The following is a 27,735-nucleotide window of genomic DNA, read 5'->3' as shown; positions in this document are numbered from 1 at the left end:
GGAGAAGAAGCCAAGTTAGTGATATCCAGAATGGCCGAGTTAGCAAGATGCAGTAATAGAATACAAGAGAGAGAGAGAGAAGGAGAAAGGTGCCCGGTGTATTATGGGGGGGGGGTCCTCCGGCAGACTAGGCCTAAGTCAGCCTAACTAGGGGCTGGTACAGGGCAAGCCTGAGCCAGCCCTAACTATAAGCTTTATCAAAGAGGAAAGTCTTAAGTCTAGTCTTAAATGTGGAGACGGTGTCTGCCTCCCGGACTGTAACAGGAAGATGATTCCACAGGAGAGGAGCCTGATAGCTGAAGGCTCTAGCTCCTGATCTACTTTTGGAGACTTTAGGGACCACGAGTAACCCTGCGTTCTCAGAGCGCAGTGTTCTGGTGGGATAATATGGCACTATGAGCTCACTAAGAAATGATGGAGCTTGACCATTTAGAGCTTTATAAGTTAACAGTAGGATTTTAAATTCAATTCTGGATTTTACAGGGAGCCAGTGCAGAGAAGCTAAAAAAACAGGAGAAATATGATCTCGTTTCTTAGTTCCTGTTAGTACACGTGCTGCTGCATTCTGAATTAGCTGGAGAGTTTTTAAGGACTTACTAGAGCTACCTGATAATAGAGAGTTACAGTAATCCAGCCTAGAGGTAACAAAAGCGTGGACCAATTTTTCTGCATCTTTTCGGGTCAGGATAGGCCTAATTTTCGCAATATTACGCAGATGAAAAAATGCAGTCCGTGAGGTTTGTTTTAAATGAGAATTAAAAGACAAATCTTGATCAAATATTACTCCGAGGTTTCTTACGGTAGTGGTAGAGGCCAGAGCAATGCCATCTAGAGAAACTATGTCATCAGATAAAGAGTCTCTGAGTTGTTTGGGGCCAAGAACAATAACTTCAGTTTTGTCTGAATTTAACATCAGGAAATTGGTACTCATCCAAGTTTTTATGTCTTTAAGGCAGTTATGGAGTTTAGTTAATTGATTACTTTCTTCTGGCTTCATTGATAAATACAACTGAGTATCATCCGCATTACAATGGAAATTTATAGAGTGATTTCTAATGATGTTACCTAAAGGAAGCATATATAGAGTAAATAGGACATCCAATATGGCGGTGACGTTGACGTATCGCAGCAGCGGGCAAACCCACTCGATGCGGCGTCTACGTATATATGTCTATGGTTTCAGCGTTGATGACGTCACGTCAAGCAGCATATCGTTGTTTTCAGAATTTCATTGGCTACACAATGCGTCAGTCATCCGACCAGTTGGTTCCAATTGGCTCAGGTTATACATGACAGAAGAGGGGCAGGAGCTTCATTTCAACACAGGCCCTCCTTGGCTGTTGCAGGCTGTAGATTGGACAGGGAAGCTCCTAACTGGTCGTGTGAGGTGTCAATCGAAAGCTCAGAGTGCAGGCTTCATTTTGAATGCAGGATCAGCGGTAAGCTCACATGTAAAGCGGAGTTACAACGAGAAATACGAGTTTTTAAATATTGACTGGTGCATTTCAAACGATGTAGCAGCGGTTTGAGGATATTTACTGGCATAATAATGTGTTTTGGACTAAATACTTTACTGGATTCGATCGACTGGACCTTTGTGAATGTAACAAGACCATGTTTGTGGAAATACTTTTGACCGGAGGATGACTATGCGGCTTCATTGGTGAGTCACGTCAGCTTTGTAACTGTTTGTTTGGTTGTTTGTAGTCTGACAAAGGTGTTGATTATACCTGCTGTGATGATTGTGTCTTGAAATGGTTGACATCAGTTGAATCACAAGAATCTTAGCTTTCCAGGGATATGCGGCATGAGTAGCTCACGTGACATACACGCTGTGTAAATGACGTCGTCTGTGTTTAAATACCCTCTGGGCCCGCGGGCGGGCCGTCGGAGTGGTAACAGGTTCCTCATCACATTCAAATATTCAACAGTAGCTAAGGTGTTTGTATTCATGTATTTATTAATAATATGTATAATGTTATACATATTATATATTTGTATAATATCAGATGTGTTGCATACAGTTAGGGCTGCCACTAACTTATATATTTTAAAAAAATAATGGATTAATCATTGATTATTTTAATTGATTAATCAGATTTTGAAAAAAGGCACAAGATGTATTTTTGTATGACATTTCTATTGTCATAGTAGGTGATAAAACATTGTTCATATGAACGCAAGTGAAGGAGCTGCTATGTTATGTTCTAATAACCCTTCCTATTTTAATTTAAACTTTTTTATGTCAACCGCCCAATGAGGTACATTTTCCTCATCGCTGCCCTGTGCATTGAGGCCCTCCAGACTGGACCGCTATGGACTAGTGTAGGGTGGTCCATTTGTATATGGACAAAGTGGACCTGTATTGGGATAACATAGTCTTGCAACAGTGAGCCTCGACAAATATCCACTTCATGAAAATTGGGATTAAAAAGTACAACTATGTTATCAGTTATGACCTGGATGTGATTGCAAGTCCATAAAACCAAGCAACTGTATTGATGTCTGTGTTGTATTTGTTTAAAGTCCTATAGAATGATGCTAGCAGCATTGTCACCCTTACGTTCCTCAGTTTGTTTATACTTTTAATATAACTAATCTAATGATCCAAACTGAATAATATTGAAGTGGCACAGTAATAGATTCAAAATGTAGTGTGTACCAGTTAAAGTTACTAGTGTTAAGGCCAGGCTTGTGTTGACCACAACATGCATAAAGTGGGGACCACAAATCTTTAACAAATCTTTACTTTTCAATGAACACAAGAAAAAAAAATTCCTGTTTTGTCCTGGCTGGAATTAAAAATTACAAGGTCTTTAGTATCCCGGTTTTGAGGCTTATCCCGGCTTTGAGCATATCCGGGATATGATGTTTACATGGAACACAGAGAAACCCGGTTATTCATATCCCTGTATACATGATAAATACCACTAACCTGTTTTCTGATCACTGCATCCTATCTGCGCAGGTGTGTGTTACGTCTTTTGTTTACAACAGATTGAGCGGGAAATGTGATATATTTATTATATTTAGAAGTAAGACAAAAATGAGACCTCTGTGGCTAACAACTATTTAGCTAACATTAGCTAAATAACTCACCTGGGTATAAGGAATCTCCCTGTGGAGGCTCTGCTGCATTCGAGAAGCCGATGTCAACACCACTGCTGGCTGCTGTTGCCAGAGAACGGTGACCTAACGTCTCGTCTAGTGTTTTGAAAAATTTGAAGGTTGCTGGATCAGAGCCACTTTTCTGGTTCTGACGCTTGGCTAAGTAGTGCTTCTTCAATATTTTCCACCGCGACCTAACTTGTTCAACGGTGCGAGGTGGAAAACCAGCGCCACGTAGCTTGTCCGCAACAGACTTGAATAGGTCGGCATTTCTGTGTCTTCTGCCGTCTAAACACGTAGTTATGTTAAGTTCTTTCATCATTTTCAGGCAAAATTCAGTCTCTTCGTCGCTCCAAAAATGGGAAACTGGTAACTGATGTAGAAATCAGACAATAGGCTGCAGAGGCTGCAATACCAGCTGACTGAGCGCTAAGATTCATGGGAGCATTTTGAAAATGGCGCCAAGACTGTGAGACCTCATACCAGCCGAACCGACATGCTGCAAAACTAAACTGAATTTTCACCAACTTCACCAACCCAAGCTGGAATCGTTTGTGGAAGAATCCATTGAAGATTTGGAACTTTATATCGACACGATCTACGACAATATGTCTAATTGGCACGATAGCAAGGATGGAAGAGCGCAGCTGAGCTCAAGTGAACAAGATGACTCGAGCATTTCAGAAGATTCGCTTCGCATAAGAGAGTCAATGAACACCATGGAAAAACAACTTAAGAAGCTAGATCTACTAAAAAAGTTGTCAGACGACGTTGAGGATCTAAAACAAGCCATGGACTTTAACAACTCTTTGATCGAAGTCCTCAAGCAAGATAACGCCTCACTCAGAGTCAAGGTAAACAATCTTAAAGAACTGACAACTGAACTCCAACAAAAAAATGACAAAATGTCAAATGATATTCTTGAAATGCAATGCAGGAGCATGAGAGACAACATAATAATCCACGGGCTGCCTGAGACAAATAAAGAAACTTACTAGTCCATGGAGCAACTGGTGAAATCTTTCATGAAAGAAAACCTCAAGATGGACGAGCGTGAGGTCGAAGCCATCCATTTCTCCAGAGCGCACCGGATTGGGCATGCCGACGCATCCAGCCAGAAAAGTCGTCCCATTGTGGCAAAAGTTCTTGATACAAAGATGAAAATGTCCATCATGAGAAGAGGAAAGGAACTGCGCGATACCAACTTCTCCATCAGTGACCAGTATCCACCGGAGATCCTGAGGAGACGCAGGCTGCTTCACCCCACCATGACAGAGGCGCGGAAAAATGACAAAAAGGTCCGTCTTGTCATTGACAAACTTTACATCGATGGGAAGCTCTACAGTAACCCCAAAATTACTTACTGGCTTGGTGGAGGAGATGTAAACACGAGCCGGTAAAATTTCAACTTGTTGCTGTTTGCTCATGTAAACAGTCGCATACATCAAACGTCATCAGAGCAACGGGTTACCATGGATATTTGTCAACAAATCCGGGCTATGCTGTGATAAGAAACTGCAGATTCGTTACGGTGATGTAGTCCATGGTTTTCCTTTTCTTCAATTGTTCTTTTTTTTCTTTTCCTTTTTTTTTCTTTTTGCTTTTCCTTCTCATTCTAAGTGACTTCAAATTATGCAGCTAGGGTATGGCTGATACATATCTTTTTTTTCTTGCTTGCTTTCTTCCTTAATTTTTTTCTTTTCTTTTTTTTGTTCTGTCTGTTTGTTTGTTCGTCTTCTTGTTTGTTTTTTGTTTTCTCTCTTGTCGGATAATGTTGAATTCCCTTATCCCGTTTTTTGTCTTATGTATTGATTGCTTTGTTTTGTGTTTTGTGTTTTTTGTTTTTACCTGCAGGAGGGCATTGTGAACATGGGGGAGGGGTTGGGACGGGTCAAGGGGAAATGTTGAATGTTATGAATGGGGAGGAATCAACACACACACAGGCACACACAGACACACACATAAATCAAATCAAATCACTTTTCATTACTCTTTCTCAAAACACAGCAAGAAAGGGAAGAAAAAAAAAGAAAACAAAACAAAGTGCACATATTTCTGTTTATTGAATCATGTCCACAATTAAATTTGTAAGCTGGAACATATGTGGAATTGGGAGTCAGGCAAAACAACTAAAAGTCATTAATCATTTGCTCAAAATACAAGCTGACATTTGTCTATTGCAAGAAACTCATTTAACTGATATTAGAAACACTGTTCTGAAATCTACACATTTTCCTCATATCTTTACTTCAAATTACAATTCAGGACAAAGAGGGGTTGCAATTATAATTAATAACAAAGTTAAATTCAATCACAATAACACAATTTCAGATCCGGAAGGACGATATATTATTATTAACATATCCACTGATAGCAACCCTCTCACAATAGTTAATCTTTATGGCCCTAATAATGATGACCCCTCTTTCTTTCACAGTCTTTTCTCTATCCTTAAAAATCTACCCAGCTCAGACTTAATCATAGGTGGAGATTTCAATACAATACTTGATCCAACAATAGATAAATCAAACACAACAGGAAATATCAGAACACTTAAATCTACGATAGTTTTAAAACAGCTGGAGGCTAAATCATCCTAATAACAGAGAATACACCCATTTTTCAAAAGTACACCATACAAACTCTAGAATTGCCTTTTTTCTCACTAGCAACTCATTACATTCTGACATATTTGAAACACAAATCCATCCAAACACAATCAGTGATCACGCACTAGTCTCCGTTAAACTGCACACAAAGACAACTTTCAGTACTTCTTCCAGATGGAGGTTCAACACATCACTGCTAGAGGATCAAGAATTTGACAGTTATTTTAAGAGAGAGTGGACATTCTTTATGGAAATGAATGACTCTCCAAATACCTCGCCAACTCTACTCTGGCAAACCGGGAAAGTTGTTTTAAGAGGTAAAATAATTTCATACTCATCATACAAAAAACGAAAAGACACAAAGTCACAACTGGAAATGGAAAAGAAAATTAAAGAACTTGAAAACGCTCATGCAACCAATCCTACTGATAACATTTTTTGCGAATTACAGAAATACAAAATGGAACTGAACAATTTGTTAAATAAAAAAAACAAGTTTCTTATTGAAAGACTCAGACTTAATACATCTCAAAACAGTAATAAATCAACCACATATCTGGCAAATATGGTTAAACAAAATAAAGATAGAACAACTATAACGGTAATTAAAGACTCAGCGGGGAAGTCATACCATAATCCGAAAGATATCAACACTGTATTTAAGAATTATTATCAAGATTTATACACATCCTCTCACAACCCAAATGCTTTTGACATACATCAATTCCTCAATAATGTTAATTTACCCCATTTAACAACAGAACAAACTAACTTACTTGAACAACCATTAACCCCCAGCTGAATTTCATAACGCACTCAATAAAATGGAAAATAATAGAGCACCCGGTCCTGATGGCTTCCCCGATGAGTTCTATAAACATTTCTGGTCCACCATCTCACCCCTTTTTCTCAGAATGATTGATGAATTCCTCATAACCAACAGTATACCTCCAACGATAAACACAGCCGTAATTACCCTGCTTTTAAAACCTGACAAAGATCCTACTCACCTATCTAGTTACCAACCTCTCTCACTAATTAACACAGACATTAAAATTATAAGCAAGGCACTGTCAAATAGAATTGAAAAAGTCATTCCCTTCATAATAGATCCAGACCAAACCGGATTTATCAAAGGAAGGCAGTCATCTTATAACACACGGAAATTATTTAACCTAATGCAGCTCTCAAACAATAAGAAAACCGAAACCATAATCCTCCAACCCAGTATCACGGTGAAGCGTGTAATACACCCGCCGGTCCATAGGGGATTCCGTGTCAGGGTCACGGTTTACCTCGCCTAGGCGTGTAAAAGACACGCCTCCTTGAAGTTGCAGTACCAGCAGGGGGCGATCATTTTTTCTGATGCCTACGGACCCACTTTTTTCACGGACCCACGAAAAATGTACAGATCATTCCCAGCCCCCTCTGCGCCAGGTAAGATGATGATACATGCTTGATTTCTTTATTTTTTTATTCGTTTATGGCTTTTGTCTAAGATGTTTGAGGTTGACTGTGAGTTTTATCATGTTAATTACATTTCATTAGGCGGTAGAGCCGAAGGTCGTCAGGAGAAGTAGCCTAATGTTACCGTGTCTGGAGAGGTAATCCTGTCCAGCTAGCTCTTTTAGCATTTATGCTAGCTTTACAGCTACCGTCAGCTGAAAAAGTTGTCTCTTTTATAGCTTTATGTTAATGTTTGTTAAAGTAGAGGAAGTAAAAGCAACGCCTGGGTTACTGTTAAGTCTGAACATATTACAGGACGCTGCGTGGACGTGACGCAATCCAACCCACCAGAGTCCTGTCATCTTTTTTATCAATTTAGGTCCATTTAAAAAGTCCTAATGTTGTTTTAAACTTCCTGTAACGTTATATGTGCGTGTGTGGACTGTGGAACTCGTTTTGACATTACTGTTAAGTTGCTGATAAATGAATTAATGGTATAGCAGGTTAATAAACAGTCGCTCCGCAGGCATCATCTGTCACTATAGCAACGTGGAGTAGAGAAATGTCACTGCCTTGTTGATGATGAAATGTGACGCGAAGATGAGCTTGTCTGTGTGTACTGTCTACTCTATTCTGTGGTGCAGGCTCTCCACTCCTATTTTACACATTTCCTGCAACAAGTTAATAACAGTCACAAGCTTTCTGTAGAAAGAGGATTGTCCTGCTGTTTAGATGGTGAATTGAATTAATTTCAATGAATTCAGCTCAGTGTAGTAGATCTATATTGTCTGCAAGAGAATTAACCATGTGTTTGTTTTCTTCTGTCCAACTCTAGGTGTGATCCACCCCATTAACCTCCACCTGTAGCCTACCATCTTTATAAGTATACGCTGTCTTCAAGTAAGTTTTGCTTTTCTGTTTTTAATCTTGTTCTCTCAGTGAACATGGTTTATCATAAAATGTGAGTCTTTCTCTCTCTCACACACACACTCTCTATCCCTGATAGAAATGCCAGGCCAGGGATCCACGTTGAGGGAGTGTGTGGTCTGCAATGCACAGCTTAATGTGGCCTGCAAAACCTGCAAGATATGCAAAGCTGAGCAGCCACGAAAGTTGAGGCTCAAGAATAAAATTGAAAATTTTGACAAGAAGCGGGAGAGCTGGGTCAATACCCACATGAAAAATAGGACCGCCTCGCATATTTGCGATGAAGGTTACATATTGGTATGTTATCCCTTTTATTCTTTAAATTCTGTGCAGTTTCCAAATGTTGCTTTTTATATTAATATCTTTTATTTATTGTTGTTGTTGTGTGTATGTGTGTGCCCTTTGTAGCTCGAAAAATTGCAGGCCCTTGGAGTAAGGGATGTTTTGTTTGTCTCAAAGGCTGGGAGGAAACCTGGTTCTTGGGTTTCAGAGGTTTTGGCACCCCATTGCCAGCTCTCAGAAACCTCCACCACATGCCTGGAGAGGATGAAGAGCTTGTATGACATTGTTATTGAAGGTAAGAATGTCTTATTTATTAAAAGAGGGACCAAGTTTGAACTCTGATGTGGATTTAGGAAGTCTATGTGTTTGTAAAAAAAAAACACATAGATAGACTACCTTTTTCTCTCACTCATTGCATTTGAATTGAACTGAAGGCAACACCCTAAATCAGTGCTTGGTCCCATGCTCTTAGCGGCTGAATGATATGAAATACAATTGCAAAATGGGTTATCTGTGTATTGGATTATGAGAAAACAAAACAGATTATTGTGAACCATTTTTAACATTTATCAAAAAAAATCCTAAAAGTTATGTATGATTTGTTCCCCTCGCGCAGCAATAAATTAAATTCTGCTTGAAAAATTAACTCCTGGGCTACTTTAAATCATCACGTACAAAGAAAATGAAGGAGAGTAATTGAATACTTAAAAGTATTAAATATTTATCGTTAATATCATAAAGGTAAGACTGGAGCTGCCCCTGAAAAAACAGTAATTCAAGTTATTTGTCAGGAAGACCCCAAGTCAACTTTTTGTCAGTCAAATCTTGGTACACTTGTATTTAACTGCATCATTATACACAGGGCAACACAGGAGCACACATGGGGCACAAATGTGGCACAACACCTCAGCCACAACATGTCTCCAGCAGAGAGCGTCCATTATAATTAGTTAAAGCTGCTCCACTGAACATGGCAGACGTGTGTGCCCATGCAGCTATCGCACGGCTCATCTCTATTTTTTTAATGGCTTGTCTATTTTTCCCTCTTGCACAGCTATGCCGCCCTCAAACAAGTAAAAACCAGCTGCATCTGTCAAACCCCAACATTCACACCTCAAAGTCGAGTATCTGTCATCTGTCCCTCTTTAAATTTATTTGTTTGTTTGTTTAACAGGGACAGTGCAGAGCTCCTTAGCCACACCAGAGTTAGCAGTAAGCTAATTTTCATCTGTACTCCCTGGGCAGGAAACAGAGAATAATTTCTCTGCTAAAAGACACTATTATATAAAAATAGAACATATTCATGACACAGCAGCTTCAGTAATAACAATAGCAAGAGAACACAACATCAAGTCATTGCAACAATAATAACAATCTCCTCAGAAAACACAACCAGCACACAACAAAGACAGTCTATGTAGCTGGTAAAAATCTCTGCTCTGCTCTTCCTATGTGATGCGTCCCATCGAAGCCCCATGTATTTCAGTCAGTGAAATCGGCTAAACCACTTTTGAACCAGGCAGTGGTCGGTGGTACAACCTCCTCTACTGCTGTCCACTGTGACTGGCTGTTCAGCTGACAGCAGCCTGGCAGAAGAGACACTTTTTGGTGCACTTTTATAACTTAAGTATGAGCAGGATACACACTTTTAGTTTCTGACTGCATGTAAAATCTGAGTTTTTGACATCACAAATGACAAAGAAATGCAGTAAAACTTGAGTCTTACAGGTAAATCATGAGACTCATTTAGGCTGATAAGCTAGTGTGGCCCTAAACTGAAGACAAACAAAGAAAGATTCCAGTCCTCATGTTGAACAGCCTTTATTGTACACTGTGTTTATGACATTAACTGTGTAGAAAACAAATGTAATTAACCCTGACATCACAGCTAGGAGTGTATTGGCATACAATGAATTATGTGAATGTATGTCACAGAATACTACTACTGCATTAGCAACATAGTTTAATGAATGTTGATGCCAGTACAACACATTCAAATTGTATAGTGAGACAAGGAAATTAGCCATGCTGTAATTTAATGATACAGTTTCAGTAAAAAAAAAAGTGAAGTGTAGTAGACTTTCTCATCTTCACATCTTCAACATGTGACACCGTCTTGGGAACAATCTCATGTTAAATAACTTCTGCTTTGTAAAAGTAGTTTGGTAGAACAATCAATCAGCTACAGCCAGTAGACACATCTGTTTCTATTAACGAGTTGTACAAATTTGCAATGTACTAGTGTAATAAATAGATCACACTACTGTTAATATTTATGTTTGTAATATAATTTTCAATAGAAATTTCCAACAAAACAGTCAGACTGCACAACCATGCAGATTATTTTTAATGGGTTAGCTGGATATATAAAGGATTATTTTTGTGGAGTCTGCACTTGCTTGAATTGACATAGTTGAAACATGTTACTTAATTACATGAATTTGCTTTAGTTGGAATACAGTGAGAAGGGCAGGGTTCAATATAATGAGGCAGCTTTATACTGGTATCTACAGACATCAAGAAATTAATGCTTTTTACATAAAGGTAATTATTTCATAATAATTGTGATTGCTTATAAAGCACTTGTTTTTGGACTAAAAGCTCTTTTTGAGTAAACTTTAAAGTCAAAATCAGCAACATTGTTTATAAACACACCATCAAACTTTGCCCCTCCTCCCCGGCTCAACGAACAAGTGAGATTGAAAGAGACATAAATTGTAATTTAGGTGAGTGAGCTTCAGTTGGAAGAAGTGAAGTAAATCAAAGACATTATTTTCAAAATGGTTCACAGCTGTTACATTCTAAAGCAGAAATATATAGGCCCATTGCCTGTCTGTGAATACAGACGACACAATCCTATATGCTGTTTGTGTCCACTCAAAAAGACTGATGTGTGATCTGACTGTTTGCCACTAAGTTCTGACCTCAGAATCTGTGCGCTGTATTGACTGGGGGCTAATCACTGCTAAAGAGGCTGAAGCCCAGAAATGTTCTGATAATTTTGAGGGATTCTGTTTATATAACTCTATACATTTGTTTTTTTTAGCAAATTATGCAATTTAACTTAAATTAGTGGAAGTATTTTTACTCTCAATAATTCACTTCTTTTCCAATGGAGGCTGGTTACCACAAGACGCCACAGGACAACTGGGTGAACCCTCATCTACCCCAGCTGATCCCCCAGCTGGAACACCACTGGCTTCACCAGACCCTCAGGTACCAGTGGCCCTTGATCCCCCAGCAGCCTCAGTGGCCCCAGTGACCACACCATATATTTATCCTACATGTTTTAAGTACAGTAATTTACCAGCATTGCTTACAGATTTTGTACCAGAATAACTACAAAAAGAAAACTGAGACTAAGTATAAACTATGTGATCTCGATAACCTCTTATCATTCTGTAAAGGCTTGTTTAATGTAGTATTAAGCTTTATGAATTTAATGTTTTCCTTTCAGAATGCCCACATACAGTGTCAGGGAGCCAAGACTTTTACCCTGTGAAGAGGGTTTCCAAATGCAAAGTTATGAAGGTTAATTATAATCCCACTCAAACACAGTTCCTGTCACAGTAATTCAGCCCCTTCTGTAATCAAGAAATTCAAAATTATAAACTTTGTGTCAGTGAAAATAGTTTCAATAGTTCAAGTGTTCCCTTTTGGTAACAGGACATATAAGGCCCTTCTGGACTGTAAGAACTCAACTGTTACAATACAAATTTGGCGATGACACAATTCGAGGTAAAGCTCCTGGAATTAATTTTAAGTTGTTTTTAAACTGTGGGAGCAAAACTTAACAAATTTAAGTCTAAGATTCTTAATGTGATACTTGCAGCTCTGCGTGGTTGTTTTTTCATCCATTGGAAAAGTCTCTGAATTTCACGTTTTCTGGAAGGTCTCATGTTAGAGAATGTTACAGTCAAAAAGGGCTGATATTTTTTGTTATTGCTGTAATTCTCCTGAAAAAGTATTCAAGACAGTGGTATGGCAAAGATTTGAAAATAAGAAAAGTCTCTCTATTTTTAAGGGCCAAAAAATGAAGCTTGTGGAGTGGGAACCGTGCAAACTCTGGTATGTATAACTTATCAAGTGTTGCACATAGATAATTAGTGTGACAAGTATAAACTGTTGCCATATTTAAGGTGCATTTCGATGGTTAAGTTTGTCTATAATGCTGTTTAATAGGTGCTCAATACTTGCTCATGACTATGTTTAATATACACAGCATAAAGTGTTTAAGTAAGATCCAGCATGAGCCACTAGAACAGCTTCAGTGTGCCTTGTCATTGATTCAACAAGTCTCTTCCAAAAGATATTCCCTCATTTGTTATTTTGATGATGGTGATGGAGACTCCTATAGGTTTTCAACTGAGTTAAGATTCCGTGAGTGCAAAGGCTATAGCATCATGACTTACACAATTTTCATCTTCATTAAACCATTCAGAGAGCCCTCCCGCTCTTTGTACTGGAGCATGGTCATCCTGGAGTAAACCACTCCCATACACTGGCAGTATTTACATACACACCAATAACTGAGTTATGGCCAATACTGAGAAATATATTATGTCCAAACTAAAAACGTACTGCTGTAATAGCCTGCATTATGTGAAAGCCATAGGTCTCCTTGGGGAAATGTGACAAAAAAGGCAAAATATTAAGCCACATAAGTTCACTCTATGACGATCCAGCCTTTTATCTAATTTGGGTAAAAAGATAAAATGTGTTCCACATTTCAAAACCTGCAACAGCTCTGACAAATCATCTGTTCCTCATTCAGTCTACAAAAGCCATGAGTTCATCAATGTAGCAAACAGGCTTCTTTTATGAGTACAATACTATGATCACATAACGGTCACAACATCTTATAATAGACTAAAGTCTGAGCGTTTAAACTTCAAGAACAAACAGAATATTTGTTCTTTGCTGACTTCTGCTCCTTGAAATCTCCAGCGCAGACCAGGCCAACAAGCAGGAGAAGTGCCAGGTTTTTTATGGTGAAATGGATGATAATGGCCAGCTATGTTCTATTCTGAAATCAGTGACTACTTTCATTTTGTTGACCTTATATATTACATTAATTTAAATATATGGAGCTTCAACATAGATGGAGTTACATGGAGTGAGGAGAGAAAAGCAGATGAGGAATTACCTGGAGCATCAAGGCTTTTTTAAAAGTTATTTTACCTTTATTTTACCAAGCGAGTCCTTAAGAAACAATTCTTATTTACAAATGCTAATATACTTAAAACATAAAGACTTTGAGTACATAAAGGATATTTATAGTGCTTTCCATTGTTAGCTTGCTGATGGCTCATATGCCCCATATAATTCAGTCAGAGCTATTTTTCTTTATCTTATAAGGTTTCTCAGTAGTAATACGTGCAGTTTTTTTAAAATATCATTATATATTTATTGACACCATTGTAGAGTAGTCATAAAAAATCATCATTTAAATAAATAATGAAAAAGCATTACTGCTTTACTCAGTTTATAATTGGATGGATGGTGTACATCACATATGTACTGTGTCAGCATGTGATCTTCATTCAGCAGATATATGATCTGTGAGAAAATTGTGGAAATATTCCCTCTCTCTTTTATGATTTATGACTTTAAAAGACATAATGCAGTTTATCAGTGATCTCAAATGGTAATTAATTTAGTAATTAAGTTAGTGTACTTAATGTTAGCGTAATGTTTGTAATTAAAATCCACCACAATGCAGCTAATGGAAGCGGCAGCTATGGGAATTTTTATGTGATTCTTTACGTGTCTACATTCAGTTGCATAATCAAAACATCTGATTTTTTTTTCCTATTTGTGTTACAGTGGAAAGAAGTGGCCATTGGAGTGGGTGCCGGATAAGGACACCTGTTAGTGCTCCAGTTTCACAAGGTTCCCAATGCTGAAGGTGTAGAAGCACTGTTACATGTCAGATTTGTGATTTTTTTATTTGTTTGTTATTCCTTCTTAATGTTATAAACATAAACAAGACTGCCTGTTGGGCCTGGAACTCTCCACAGCTGCTTGTGGCTGTATTTCATTTTAAACTTTGTATTGTTTATTACTACTGTTGTGTTTTGTTGCACACCAATTGTTGTCACTTGAAGATATGCATTTTCATTGACACTACTATCTTCAATATTACTGCTGTTGTGTTTTGTTGCACGCCAATTTTTGTTACTTGAAGATATATGAATGTTAATTGACATTACTATCTTCAATAAAAAAATACCAAATGAAGTACTTTCTTCTTTAATGTCTTACTATATTTATTGTATTTCTTTCTCTACTTCATTATATCTACACCCAAGACAACATACAATTTATCTGAGAATTTGGTTCAATGCATTAATACGAAAACATGTCAGCTTTTTAAAGAGTTGCATTACTACCTTGTCTCTCTATATAGAAACCATACTGGCTCTCCTGTGATAGGTGACTCTCACTGATTACATATTAACACTAATCACATATTTTGTCATTATGTTAAATAATGGAAAGGCCTTGACTCACAGCATCTAAATTTCAAAATGACTTGTTACCCATTACACAACTTTATACAAAGCTATCTTATTCATAAAGTCTTGTAGATACATTGTATGTCATACATTTTTTAAGAACTAACAGTACAACAAAATGCAATATATAAAGTAGGGTGACCAGATGTGCCTGTTACTTACTTTTACCTTCATCTCCACATGGCTGTGTTATTACCAGTTGTGTTGGGATTAATTAGATTACTTTTAATCAGATGACTCCAATCATATATATTTTTTCAGTAACAAGGTAAACTAATGGATTACATTTAGATTTTGATTTTTTCACATAATGAAACTCTCATTAGTGCCATTACTTCAGCACAGGACTTCTGAAAGACATTGTGAACTTACATGTTGGCCTAGCGTGGTGAGTGTTTGTCCCAACCAGTCTGCCTACTGTTTGTCAGTCAGCAATCACTATTCACTATCACTATCACTATAAATTATTTATTCTAATTTAATATGTGAATCCAATCATAGATCAGTCCTAATGATTTGGTTCGTGTTCTACTTTTTATAGGAACTGATCTGGCATATAGAATGTCAGTAGTAGTCTACCTTTTAGAGAGAGTTATTACTACAGGTTTAGTATTAGAAATTGTTGAAAGTGATAAGTAACTTTGATTGTGATTATTAAGTAACTTACCAAACATGTATCACCAATGAGGTGACAAGAATTATATCAGACTTGTATATAAAGGTGTATTACTCTTGGAGATAATGCTATTGGAAGTGTAATATAATGGCCTCTTTATTGTAAATTATGTGATGATGTGGAGTAATTGGTGATTGTTAATAAATGTTTATACCACATAGCCATATGATCACAGCATAAACAGTCATAATTATGAATGGGTGTTCTGTAAAAGTTATAGTATGGTAGGATGGACACAGAAGTTTTGCAGTATTGAAGCTGAGGGTCAGGCTATTTACTTCTTTGAGCACTTCAGTTCTTTTAAAATGCAACTTTATTGTCATAAAGGATCATAATTTTAATTTCTGATCAGTCTGAAACTTTTTTCTTGACATATGGTGCAACCGATAAGGATTTTCTGGGTGTTAGGGTTAGGGTCTGTCAAAAATGTTTAATTATTTGGAAAAAAACGTGCTCAAAATGGTACACAATGGCTGCTTTGATTTCAGATAGGTCAAAACAACATTATCATTTAGGAATTTGATCATTATGTCCTCAAAACCAAATGTTTATCAAGTTTTCTGCATTTCACCCTCCATGTCTCTCTGAAATGCATGCCTGACAGAAGGGATGGGGCCAAGGAGTGAAAATTAAAACTTTGTCATAGGATTAAACCAAACACATCACCAGAAAGGTTGTGATCAGGACAGCAATATCATGACAGTCTGAGGGCTCTATGTAGCTCCTGCTTTGAGATATTGACCTCTGAACTTTGACTTTGGTGCATTTTGTAAGTCTTACAATTCAGCAACAGAATGGACTATAATCATAGGACCAACTGTTATACAAAGGTCTTGAATTCTTCTATCATGTGAGCTACAGTTTGGTGTGATCACCAATAAAGGGCATCCCAAAATATGGTAAAAACTGAATTTCACCAAATTATCATTACATTTTTTTTAATCTGCCCAAACAGCAGTGGTCCCCATCTGCCCAACCCCCCTGGTGCACTGTCAATTTTATATTGCAGGCTGCCACTTATGAGAAACAGTCATTTTCAAAAGAAAACTACAATTCCCTATTGCTACGCATTACAAAGTGACAGGAAAGTCTGTTAAATATGTAGTTCTTCCGGTTTACAAACTCGGGTTGTAAGCAATTAGGGTTTTAAAAAGTACTAAAGTCCCTCCTAACTTCCAAACAGACATGCTAATGCAAAAGCATAATACTTGTTGTATGACTTCAGACCAATAAACACTGTATTATGATAGTAATTATTACCCAAAAAGGGTTCTTTGGGAGGGTTGTGTTCGTTGCTAAGGTAACCGTTTTGCCGTTGGCACGTAGTTTGTACGCAGACACGGAAGTAATGGTTCAACAGATCCGCGAAACACCTTGTGAGTTATCATTGGAGCACAAACTATCATCTTTCTCTATTCCTGCACACTCGTTTTTTGTCCCTTAATCTATTCAGATTTTAATTACAGCGTCGGTACATTATTAAACATAATGATATAGTTCTTGTTGCATAATAAAGGAACAACGCGTGCAAATCTCGTGAGAGTTTCACAAATCAGGAGTTCCCTTCTAGACATGAATGAGGTATCTTGTCTTATGTAATAATAATAATAATAATAATAATAATAGTTGTTGTTATTATTATTATTGTTGTTATAATGATGCTGATAGTTGTTGCTGTTCTTTATCATTATATATTTGTGGCAACAATTAAAAATGATGAAATAATAAATTTGTGTTCTTGTGTCTTCCTGTGTCTTTAACCTAAATACTCTGAACATAAATGAATTACACTGTTATGAGGATAAAAAATGATCAACAATCAGCAATTTCACATACTTATTTTATTTTGAAGAAAACAGAGAAAAACAAAACACCTCAGCATCAACTAGTTTACATGCCCTGTAACAGTTTTGTAGTTACTTGATGGCGTGGCAAATGAGTTCCTTTTGTTGGTACAAGAAACAGCAGTAATGACAACAATAAACACTCACACTCAACTATGGATATTGATCATATGTCATGTTTTGGAAAGTATTTCATGTAGTGACATGTATATAAATGGTTCATTCCAAAAAATAGTAACACTGTCACCATGAATGACATTACACTGGAGTATGATGAATGATGAGTATGACAGAACTTTAAAGAAATGCACAAGGAAAACATTTCAATGAGGAATAATAAACATATAGTAACGTGCTGGTGGTTAACTGATGAGAGTGGGTGAAATGAATAGTTGGTTGACCAGTTTTAACACTCTTTTTTTTTTTGTGTTTTTGCTTGTGCTTGTCTTTGTCACTGACAGACCCAGATTGTTTGTATACATGTCTAACAATGTAATGGAAAGGATTGTGGCAGAAATATACCTAACCAGACTCCCTTTGCAAAGCAGTATTTTTACTCATTATCACCAGCTTCATTTGAACTAGACAAAACAAAGTAAAACTCACAGAACACATCCACCAATCATCAACTCTAGTTTTGAATCCTTATTTTTCATGGCATGAAGGAGCACGGAGGATGCGGGGCGGGTGACCCCCTGCAAAAGCCCAGAGAGATAAGCTCCATGGCAAACTGGAATTTGTTACAACTGAACTAAAGGAGGACACACACTTTTACTTTGTCTGACTGTGTGTAAAGCTTATGTTTTCAAATCACAGGTGACAAAAAAAATGCATTACAATGTGAGACTTACTGGCGAAACATATTCATGTAGCTTGATACAGGAGTTTAGTATGACGGACTGAAGACTGAGAAGCAGTGATTTACACTGCCTCAAAATCACTGTCATCTGAACTTTCATAATCAAATTCTTTATGGTCCTCCAGTATCTCCTCGGGTCCATCCTCCAGCAGAGAACCGACATTTGGTCCCAAAGCCTGGCTGTAACTTGAGCATACGACTTGGAACTTTTCCTCCACATCTGCAAGCCTTTTCTGAAGAAGACACAGTAGCCCATGATGCCCGTCTTCACTAGAACTTCCTGGAAATAAATATGAAAGATATTACAAATATTTCCAATAAGTTTGTGCTATTCAGCTAGTCATAAACTCACTTTACTGAAGAATGACAGATCATTTAGATTCTGCCACAAGCAATTTATAATGCCACACCAAAGGGTCTCAAAGTGACAGCCTGGGTGTGTTGGAATGGAGTTTGAGCTCTCAACACCTTTTAGTGGTGAAGAGTTACTGTGGCTTAATTTCCTCCTTGTCAGATATCAACTAGCAAGACCAACCGACGCTAACCTGGAGATTTCCACTGAGCAAATTGTCCTAACAAAGAGGGAATTTAGGAACAGTGAATAAAGGTTTCCACTCCAATTTGTAACGAGAAACTTCCGTAGCATCATATTATCTTTGGCTGTAACGTCTGGTGGGTTTTTGTAATGAAATAAATTAAAAATGTTGGCACCGTGGACTTGAACTGGGTTGCAGTTGAGCTGTGCCTCCAGTACAGTGGAACTAGATGGATTGAGGTGAAAATGTGACCTCCACTGCATGACATTGGACACTGGACATTGAAAGGGAATAGACCTCAAAAAGTCTGAACCTATCCTGTATTCAGGGTTGAGTTAAAGACCACTGTGTTAGAGGAAAGGTCATAGGGTCACCAAAATCAATACAATTGTTTGTGTAGGAGTTACACGTGAGAAAAAACTTGTAAACATTTGTAGTGTTCTTAACCACGATCTGCAGTGGTGGTTGGTTACAAATACTTAGTATCCCCAAAACAAGCTGCAAGGAGATAAAGGTTAGCTTCTTACCACTGGCCCTGACAGAAGACATTTCTGATATCTTTGTCCTGATACTCTCAGCCAGACTTCTGAGGTAGGTGCAGTGCTGTCTCATCTCCCTCATCACAATGACCTTTTCCTCTTCAAGCCGCACTTTTGACATGTATGCATCAAAAATCTTCTTCTTTGTGAGGATATTGCTGGAATCTGAAGTCACACAAAAAACATCCCGTCAACACAAGTTCCGAGTTTGAGCTGCAAGTTCTTAATAGCAGGCATCCCTGCGGAAGCCAAAATATAGTATGTAGTCTATGCGTTGGCAATACTATTCACAAGAAAATCATGCCAATAAAATTAAAATAAACATTGTCATTATATCATTCTATTATCAACTGTGATACTAAAAAAGTATAGACCCAGACAGCATCAAAAATGCAACTAGTACAATTACACCAGTTTTTGAGTTGACACTCAAACACACATATGTGCAAACATTACAGAAGAAATAGCGTAAAATGAAACTGTATACTGTATACAGCAGCATATACAGTACATAATCAGTTTGTTTAATCATGCACACAGGCACACAAACAATTGGTTTAGAGAGAAACTGTTCCGTACCACTGCTGTGCACTTCCCATGGCCATATTAGATCTGTGCCACTGTCTGGTCCTACCACAGAGAGTCTGCTCTCCACCTTCTCCACATCAATCCACTCCTCATGTGGCACCTGCTCATTGTAGAGCTTGATCATCTCCAGGAGTTTTTTCTTCTCTTCTCCCAATTTCCTCCGTCGCAAGTGTCGAATTTTGTTGCTGTCTATGCAGTTACAAACCACAGAAAACATAATGCACAAGTTTGTGTATGCAGATATCAGAAAGTTGCGTGTAATACTGTTATGAATAATACTTACAACTGAATTAACAATTAATAAATCAAAAAGTAAATCTAATCACTGAAAAGGCATAATAAGCCTGTATTTGTAAAATCTAGGGGACATTTTATAACTAAAAACTATCCCAATAATCTGCAAATTGTAAGTATGAAGTATAAACAAGAAAAACATTAGATGCGTCAACATACCAGTCTGAGTATAAAGCCTGGCTTTTTTTTGATGTACACCAAGAAACATTTGTTCGATTGATTGCTGAAGGTCATCACATCGGGAACCAGCAGAATCTTAAAAAACAACAAAAACAATAACATAATGATGTTTTTCGGTAGTAAATATCAAGAGTTCCAAGTTTAAGTTTATCTGAAGGCCAAACGCTCAACAAATTTGCAGCAAACAAAAGAGGATGACATTCCCTGTCTTAATTCTCACAGCTGGCAAGAAATAATTCCTAAAACAAACAAACAAACAGAAAAAAAACGGGAGGTAATCAAGACTGAATAAAAAAAGAGAGAATATGGCACACAAAAAGCTACAACAAAGCTAAACTACTGTACCATCGGTAGCCCACTGTTTGACATCATGTACCCACTGCTGCATCATGTTCTCAGGACACCCAACTTCACTGCTCAAATCCTCTAGTCTCTGAGACTCAGCCTGAGCCTTTTGGAAAGTCTACAGTAAAAAAAAAAAGGGGGGGGGGGAAGTAAGTTCATTAGTTCTTTATAAATGTGGTCAAAAACCTGATCCTGTCTCAGGGTATCTGGTCAATACCTTGATATATCTGCTGGACAAGGCAAGATGAAGGCCATCCTGCTTCCGTCTGTTCCACCCAATTGCGTGGATCGTCAGTCTGTCATTCCTGGCTTTTTAACAGCACATATTATATGAAGCAGGAAAGTGCCATTAATTGTCATGGTATTTCAGTTCAGCATTGCATTGAATTAATCTCTAATTAAAGACAAACTGAGTTTTATTAATGTACTATAATATTAGGAGAATATTACAAATTTTGCTAACTTTCTTTTATCTCATACTGGATAAAGTATTAGAATGAAAAAAAGAAAGCATAAAAGACAGGTTTCATGATATGATATGATATGATATGATATGATATAAATAAGAAACACTTACCAGATTTTGTCATATACTTGGTGGTGAGGGCACAACGAGAAAGGTAGCTGTTTACCATTTCCACCTCCTCCCCTGCAGTTGTGCCTGCACCCTCCTGGTTTCTGCCACTCCAGATGATCTAACAAATCACAGAGAAACTTATCCTCTTATACACTATAGTAAGTAATGAAATTCCAATCAAATCAATTAATTGATTACAATCAAATTACAATTTAAAATGGTATGATGAAGAATATGTAGTACCTCACACTTGGTTGAATGGGCCTTGGCATGCATGACGGACAGGAATGGCCTCATCTGCAGCAAAGGTCTGAGGTCCATCATGGATGCTGCCAGCTTCTCCAGGTAGGGCCAGTATTTGCAGGCAATATCTGTGCAGTAGAACTGCCCTTTTGTGGTTGCCTGAAGCTCCTTTTGCAGGAACAGGGGATAGGCAAATATTTCTCCCCTGTACATATTGAGAGCCTTGAGCAACACTCCATGCCTGCAAACAACCACCTCAAGCCCCTCTTCATCAAGTTTGCTCGCTCTTCTTGCAGTCTCCCGAGCAGCAGACCACTGACTTGCTCCGCAGGTTCCTCTCCCTGCAGTCTGCATGAAAAAATATTCTGGTTAAAACTGAAAGCTGTGATTTTCTCAAAATTAGTTATTTTATCCATCAGGAACATGGAGTGACATCAACTGGCATCTTTGTGATTTGAGACACTAAAAGTTTACTTTCATACTAGTACATAATACTAGTTTGTGTTATATAAGCTGACACCAAATGGTCTTGACAGATACAAAAAATATTAAATAATGGACAAATCATACTTTTTAATTGTCTCAATTGTCATTTTTGGCCACATAACATATTTAAAGCAAAGTTGCAAACATTACTAACACACGCAGATGTCCACACAAAATGGTGGACATCTGCGTCTCTGGAGATAAAGGTGCCATCAAAATATGGCTCCTCTGACCTTAATGGGATAAGAAAAAAGATGATGTTCATCAACCTCAGACATTATTTTTTCAGTTTATTTTACAAAGTGTACTACAAAGTAAATCAACTAACCCTTTTGACTGCCGAAATCGGTATTGTTTTCTGTTGCCATCTGCACAGAGAGCAAGCATGTTTGGTGTACATGCTGGGCAGGTGAACTGTTCCACGTTGGCCATTCTGTCACATTGGTACTGGCAGAATGTATATTCAATGAAGCTTCGTTGGAAGACATCTCCATGTATTTTCCCATCCTGTTGATTAGTAAAAAGTAAAATGAAATAGCTACACTAATATTATCTTATCTCTACTTCAGGCAACTTTCATCCAGACTGAATTTACCCTTCCAAAGTGAACAGTCCTGCACTCCAACATCCGCAAAAATGCTTGTCTTGACAAACTTGGGGCAACCGTTTTCATCTCTTCGAATGTGCTGAAGACATCCATTGAAAACAAAGTGTCGGCATGCACAGTTGCCGCCCAATATCCACTCTTTATAAGGTCTCCCCGGTCAGGTGTCCACAGTGCCAGACACAATCTGCACAGCAGATTTGGCATGTGCAAATCATACCGGCCTAAAAACAAAAAGTAGTACATTAAATTGCTGGTTACTTTGAGACACACACTAGGGCAAAAAAATAAAATTAAAATATAAAGCTACAGGTCATACCATTAATGCAAACCAAAATGACCGCTCTGCCAGCTGACTCTTTGATGTTTACAGGGCCACATTTGCATATCTGGGAGGGTCTCACTGTTGGCAATAGACGTTCTGAAATGAGAAGATTAATAATTAGGGAGAAGCCTTAAAAATGCATTCAATTAAGATTAGAATTTAAGAAAAATAACATGACTCAAAAAAACAACTTTACCAAAAAAGATTAACAAATTACCTTGACTGACAAGTGAATACACGCCATCCTTTTTGGCACAGCACACTGTTGGCTTGATGGGCTTGTAAATCCCCTCTATGCATGAGTCCCTGTTATGAAGTGTGAGCTTTGTGTGTATTTGTATGTCACACTCCATACACAGCCACTCATCTGGCATGCAGTCTCTGCAGCGAATGATGGCAGGGGATGTGCAATGGCTGCACTTCTTCTCAGGAACTTCGTTGCAGAACAGCAAACAGTCAATGTGATGGGCCCTTGCTTTCCGCCACTCATCCTGGGCTGCAGTTTGGCGCAAGCTCCACGATGAAGATGCTGAAGGCTGTTCCGATGGCTGTTCTGATGAGGTCAGAATGTCCTTCAACATCTGCATCTCAGTGTCTGAAAGACAGATAAAATAAAATGAACATTCATGTCATGCTTTGTGCTAACTAAATTAATTACAGTAAGGTGTAATCTTACCAAATATGTGTTGAGAGCTGTTGTCTTGGCTCACTGTAGGAACCTCCTCAGACTCATCACTGGGAGCCACAGAAACTGAAAAGATACATAGACAAGAAAGAGATAAAAAATACATCTGTTACAGGCATAAAATTCAATGTTTGTATGTTAACTTAACACTGTAATTGGGCTGCACATTTAATTGAAATATCGACAGCACATACGGCCAAGTGCAATATCTAAATCACAGAGGTGTCAATATTTGGAAAAAAGTATGAGAAAACATCATTATAATGAAGTACTTTAGTACTGCAGAGATGGCCTGACAAGCAAATCTTGTTCTCCAGAGGAAAGAAAACACGTTTGTATGGTACAGACCTCAATAATGTCGCGTCATCATGGTTTTAATTCTTTTTTTTTTTTAATAAAAATGAAAATTGTGATGCAGAAATTCTTTCCAACTAATCATTAAATACTGTCATGATAATCACAAATTTTCCTGGTAAATTCCCTTCATTTTGCTCTATTGTAGAAAATTCAAAACTAGCGTCTTCCGATTAGGGCACACCTAACCTTTAGAGTTGTGTATCAGGTCAACCAAGCTTCACATTAGTCACTGAAAATGAAGGCATGGGTAATTTCCAGGTCTGACTGATGATTAGGTCCATGACTCACGAACAATTTTTTAATGTGTTTTTTCTCAGCACTTCAAGATCAAAAAACATAATAGTAAGACAAAACATAGACAAATGAAAGGTTTCTACTGAAGGTTTAATGGACCACCACAGTGATTTGGATCTTATGGTTCCATCTCCTTAAGAGAGGAATGGGACCACACATCCAGGAACTAAATCTCTGCTTCAAACTCACTACCTGCTTCATTTTGACTTCATTTATCTTGTTTCCAGACCTATACCAAATATACATTGTAAAACAGATGAAGTTGACAACATATGGAACAGATCCAACCTGTGACCTTTCTAATGGCGCAATTTAAAAGACAATATATAAAGGAAATATATATAAATATATATAAAGGACAAACATAAAGGAAATGCATGTGCACTGGAGGCCCCACCCAGTTTGGTGGTCTATGTTTCAAACACAATTAAATGACATAGGGCTACAGTATGTTAGCTGAATTTTGAATACCTGGGAGACAGTTACTCGATATTACCCATTTGAGGGGGGTAATAACAAGTAATTTTGCTAGACATGAACCACCTGTAGCTGAAGCATGTTTCCTTGTCTCTCCACTCCTAGTTCTTTTCAGTAATGGACGTCCTTCTGCATCTCTCTCCACCCATCGGACTTGAAATTTAGTGCCCTTAGCAGGTATAGTGGATGCTGCTTTGTCCTTGGCTTTCTTTGCCTTGCATGACAGAGAGTGAACATTGTATGATACAACTTAAATACATTCAACTCTTGAGAAGTTTCGTACAAATTTCACTCTCCAATTCACACACGTTAGTATCATCACCAATACTGCAAGATTACTGAAGATACTCACTTCTTCTTGAGCCAGAAGCATGTCTGCAAGGAAAATAGCATCCTCTGCTTTGCCTTTGTCTTGCTGATCAGCCATTTCAGACAGACAAACATATTGGCAGGCAGAGGGATGGTCAGACGGACAGACGGACAGACAGACAGACAGACAGACAGAAAAATAGATGGATAGACAGAGAGAGAGAGAGAGAGAGAGAGAGAGAGGCAGAGAGAGAGATGGTGTTCGTGTGTGTGTGTGTGTGTGTGTGTGTGTGTGTGTGCGTGTGTGAGAGAGAGAGCGAGAACAGTATAGGAGTGGCTCTTAAAAGAGCCGTTGGTTTGTTTTAATAAGAAGGTACAGGTGGAGGATATAGGGATAACAAAAAGAGCTGTTAGACAGAAGAAAAAAGAAAATGGTTACTTCTCTTATAGCAAGACTTATAGGATTTCTCATATTATAAATGCAGAACTATAACAAAATAAATAAGATGGCTGTGATACTGCACAATGTAAAAAATTGCTTCAGAGTCTGTATGTAATCATATTCAACATGTTCACTGCATGGATTTTAGCAAAATAAAGGACAGGAGCTATTTGAGGACAATATAGATCTACTACACTGAGCTGAATTCATTGAAATTAATTCAATTCACCATCTAAACAGCAGGACAATCCTCTTTCTACAGAAAGCTTGTGACTGTTATTAACTTGTTGCAGGAAATGTGTAAAATAGGAGTGGAGAGCCTGCACCACAGAATAGAGTAGACAGTACACACAGACAAGCTCATCTTCGCGTCACATTTCATCATCAACAAGGCAATGACATTTCTCTACTCCATGTTGCTATAGTGACAGATGATGCCTGCAGAGCGACTGTTTATTAACCTGCTATACCATTAATTCATTTATCAGCAACTTAACAGTAACGTCAAAACGAGTTCCACAGTCCACACACGCACATATAACGTTACATGAAGTTTAAAACAACATTAGGACTTTTTAAATGGACCTAAATTGATAAAAAAGATGACAGGACTCTGGTGGGTTGGATTGCGTCACGTCCACGCAGCGTCCTGTAATATGTTCAGACTTAACAGTAACCCAGGCGTTGCTTTTACTTCCTCTACTTTAACAAACATTAACATAAAGCTATAAAAGAGACAACTTTTTCAGCTGATGGTAGCTGTAAAGCTTGCATAAATGCTAAAAGAGCTAGCTGGACAGGATTACCTCTCCAGACACGGTAACATTAGGCTACTTCTCCTAACGACCTTCGGCTCTACTGCCTAATGAAATGTAATTAACATGATAAAACTCACAGTCAACCTCAAACATCTTAGACAAAAGCCATAAACGAATAAAAAAATAAAGAAATCAAGCATGTATCATCATCTTACCTGGCGCAGAGGGGGCTGGGAATGATCTGTACATTTTTCGTGGGTCCGTGAAAAAAGTGGGTCCGTAGGCATCGGAAAAAATGATCGCCCCCTGCTGGTACTGCAACTTTAAGGAGACGTGTCTTTTACACGCCTAGGCGAGGTAAACCGTGACCCTGACACGTAATCCCCTATGGACCGGTGGGTGTATTACACGCTTCACCGTGATACTGGGTTGGTCCACCAGAGATGCAGAGACGATGCTGCTCAAAGCTCAAAGCCCCATGTATGAGCATGGGGAAGAAACAGGACATATTCTAGCACAGCAGTTGAAGGGCTGAATGGCCTCACAACAAATTTATCAAATAACCAAAAAACCAGGCTTACTAACCACTAACCTCTCTGAAATAAATGACCATTTCTCTGATTTGTACAAATCTGACTCACCTGAAGATGATGGTGATATGATTTTCTTTTCAACGGGCTTAATGTGCATAAGTGATGCCATCAAGCTAATGCAAAGCGGGAAGTCCCCTGGAACCAGGTGGCTACCCGGTGGAATTTTTAAAAAAGTTTTCCAATCAGTTGGCATCATTGCTCTTAGAAATGTTTGAGGACTCTCTCCATCAAGGCCCATGGCCTCCAATGCATACCCAAGCCTCTATTTCACTAATCCTGAAAAAGGATAAGAACCCTAACTTGTATTCTTCTTATCGACCTATTAACTTCTTAATGTAGATGAAAAAATACTTGCGAAAGTCTTTGCAAGTAGAATTGAGACTGTTTTGCTTTCTATTATTTCCATCAACCAAACAGGATTTATTAAAAACTATCATTCCTTTACTAACGTACGGCAACTTCTCAACATAATCCACTTACCAACTCTTCTTTCCAATCCTGAGATGGTTCTATCACTTGACACAGAAAAAGCTCTCAATCGAGTTGAGTGACGCCATCTACTCTTCGCATTAAAGCAATTTGGGTTTGGAGAGAAATTCACATCCTGGATACGCTTACTGTATGCTTCCCCACAGTCCTGTGTATGTACTAACAATCAGCGTTCACAGTTTTTTCCCCTCTCACAGGAAACACGCCAGGATTACTCACTTTCTATGGAGTCTCAAAATGAATAAATGCACACAGAAATTAATAAAGGGTTAGGATTCACAAATGTTTTTGGGGATTTATAAATATATATATGACTCAAAACACAAACACATTTTCAGTGCGCAC

General features: G+C 38.1%; 1 protein-coding gene and 2 long non-coding RNA genes across 3 annotated transcripts; 2 read left to right on the top strand and 1 right to left on the bottom strand.

Moving 5' to 3' along the window:
- Positions 1-6,184: 6,184 nt before the first annotated feature.
- Positions 6,185-11,636, top strand: LOC144464368 (uncharacterized). Its single transcript, XR_013492096.1, has 3 exons — positions 6,185-8,387; positions 8,499-8,667; positions 11,491-11,636. It is a non-coding gene; the product is annotated as an uncharacterized LOC144464368 (long non-coding RNA).
- Positions 11,637-12,351: 715 nt separating this feature from the next.
- On the top strand, positions 12,352-14,612 carry LOC144464367 (uncharacterized). Its single transcript, XR_013492095.1, has 2 exons — positions 12,352-12,440; positions 14,199-14,612. It is a non-coding gene; the product is annotated as an uncharacterized LOC144464367 (long non-coding RNA).
- Positions 14,613-18,331: 3,719 nt separating this feature from the next.
- Positions 18,332-26,557, bottom strand: LOC144464371 (uncharacterized). Its single transcript, XM_078171100.1, has 14 exons — positions 26,524-26,557; positions 23,663-23,737; positions 23,204-23,581; positions 22,981-23,082; positions 22,653-22,885; positions 22,386-22,564; positions 22,203-22,290; positions 21,572-21,919; positions 21,329-21,446; positions 20,969-21,060; positions 20,752-20,869; positions 19,924-20,121; positions 19,333-19,509; positions 18,332-18,549 (listed from the first exon to the last, which is right to left on the bottom strand). Exons 1-14 carry the CDS (start codon positions 26,555-26,557, stop codon positions 18,332-18,334), a joined length of 2,358 nt encoding a protein of 785 aa, XP_078027226.1.
- Positions 26,558-27,735: the final 1,178 nt, after the last annotated feature.

Source organism: Epinephelus lanceolatus, chromosome 9, assembly GCF_041903045.1.
Source record: "Epinephelus lanceolatus isolate andai-2023 chromosome 9, ASM4190304v1, whole genome shotgun sequence".
NCBI lineage: Eukaryota > Metazoa > Chordata > Actinopteri > Perciformes > Serranidae > Epinephelus > Epinephelus lanceolatus.
Note: the sequence above shows the minus strand (reverse complement) of the source record. Positions and strands in the feature narration are given on the sequence as shown.

Coding starts and splice junctions, on each gene's coding strand:
- LOC144464371 (XM_078171100.1), bottom strand. CDS start 26,557: ATGTACAGATCATTCCCAGCCCCCTCTGCGCCAG. Junction 19,510..19,923: donor ATGGGAAGTGCACAGCAGTG/GTACGGAACAGT, acceptor GTGTGACTTCAG/ATTCCAGCAATATCCTCACA. Junction 18,550..19,332: donor GTCTTCTGTCAGGGCCAGTG/GTAAGAAGCTAA, acceptor ATTTATTTCCAG/GAAGTTCTAGTGAAGACGGG.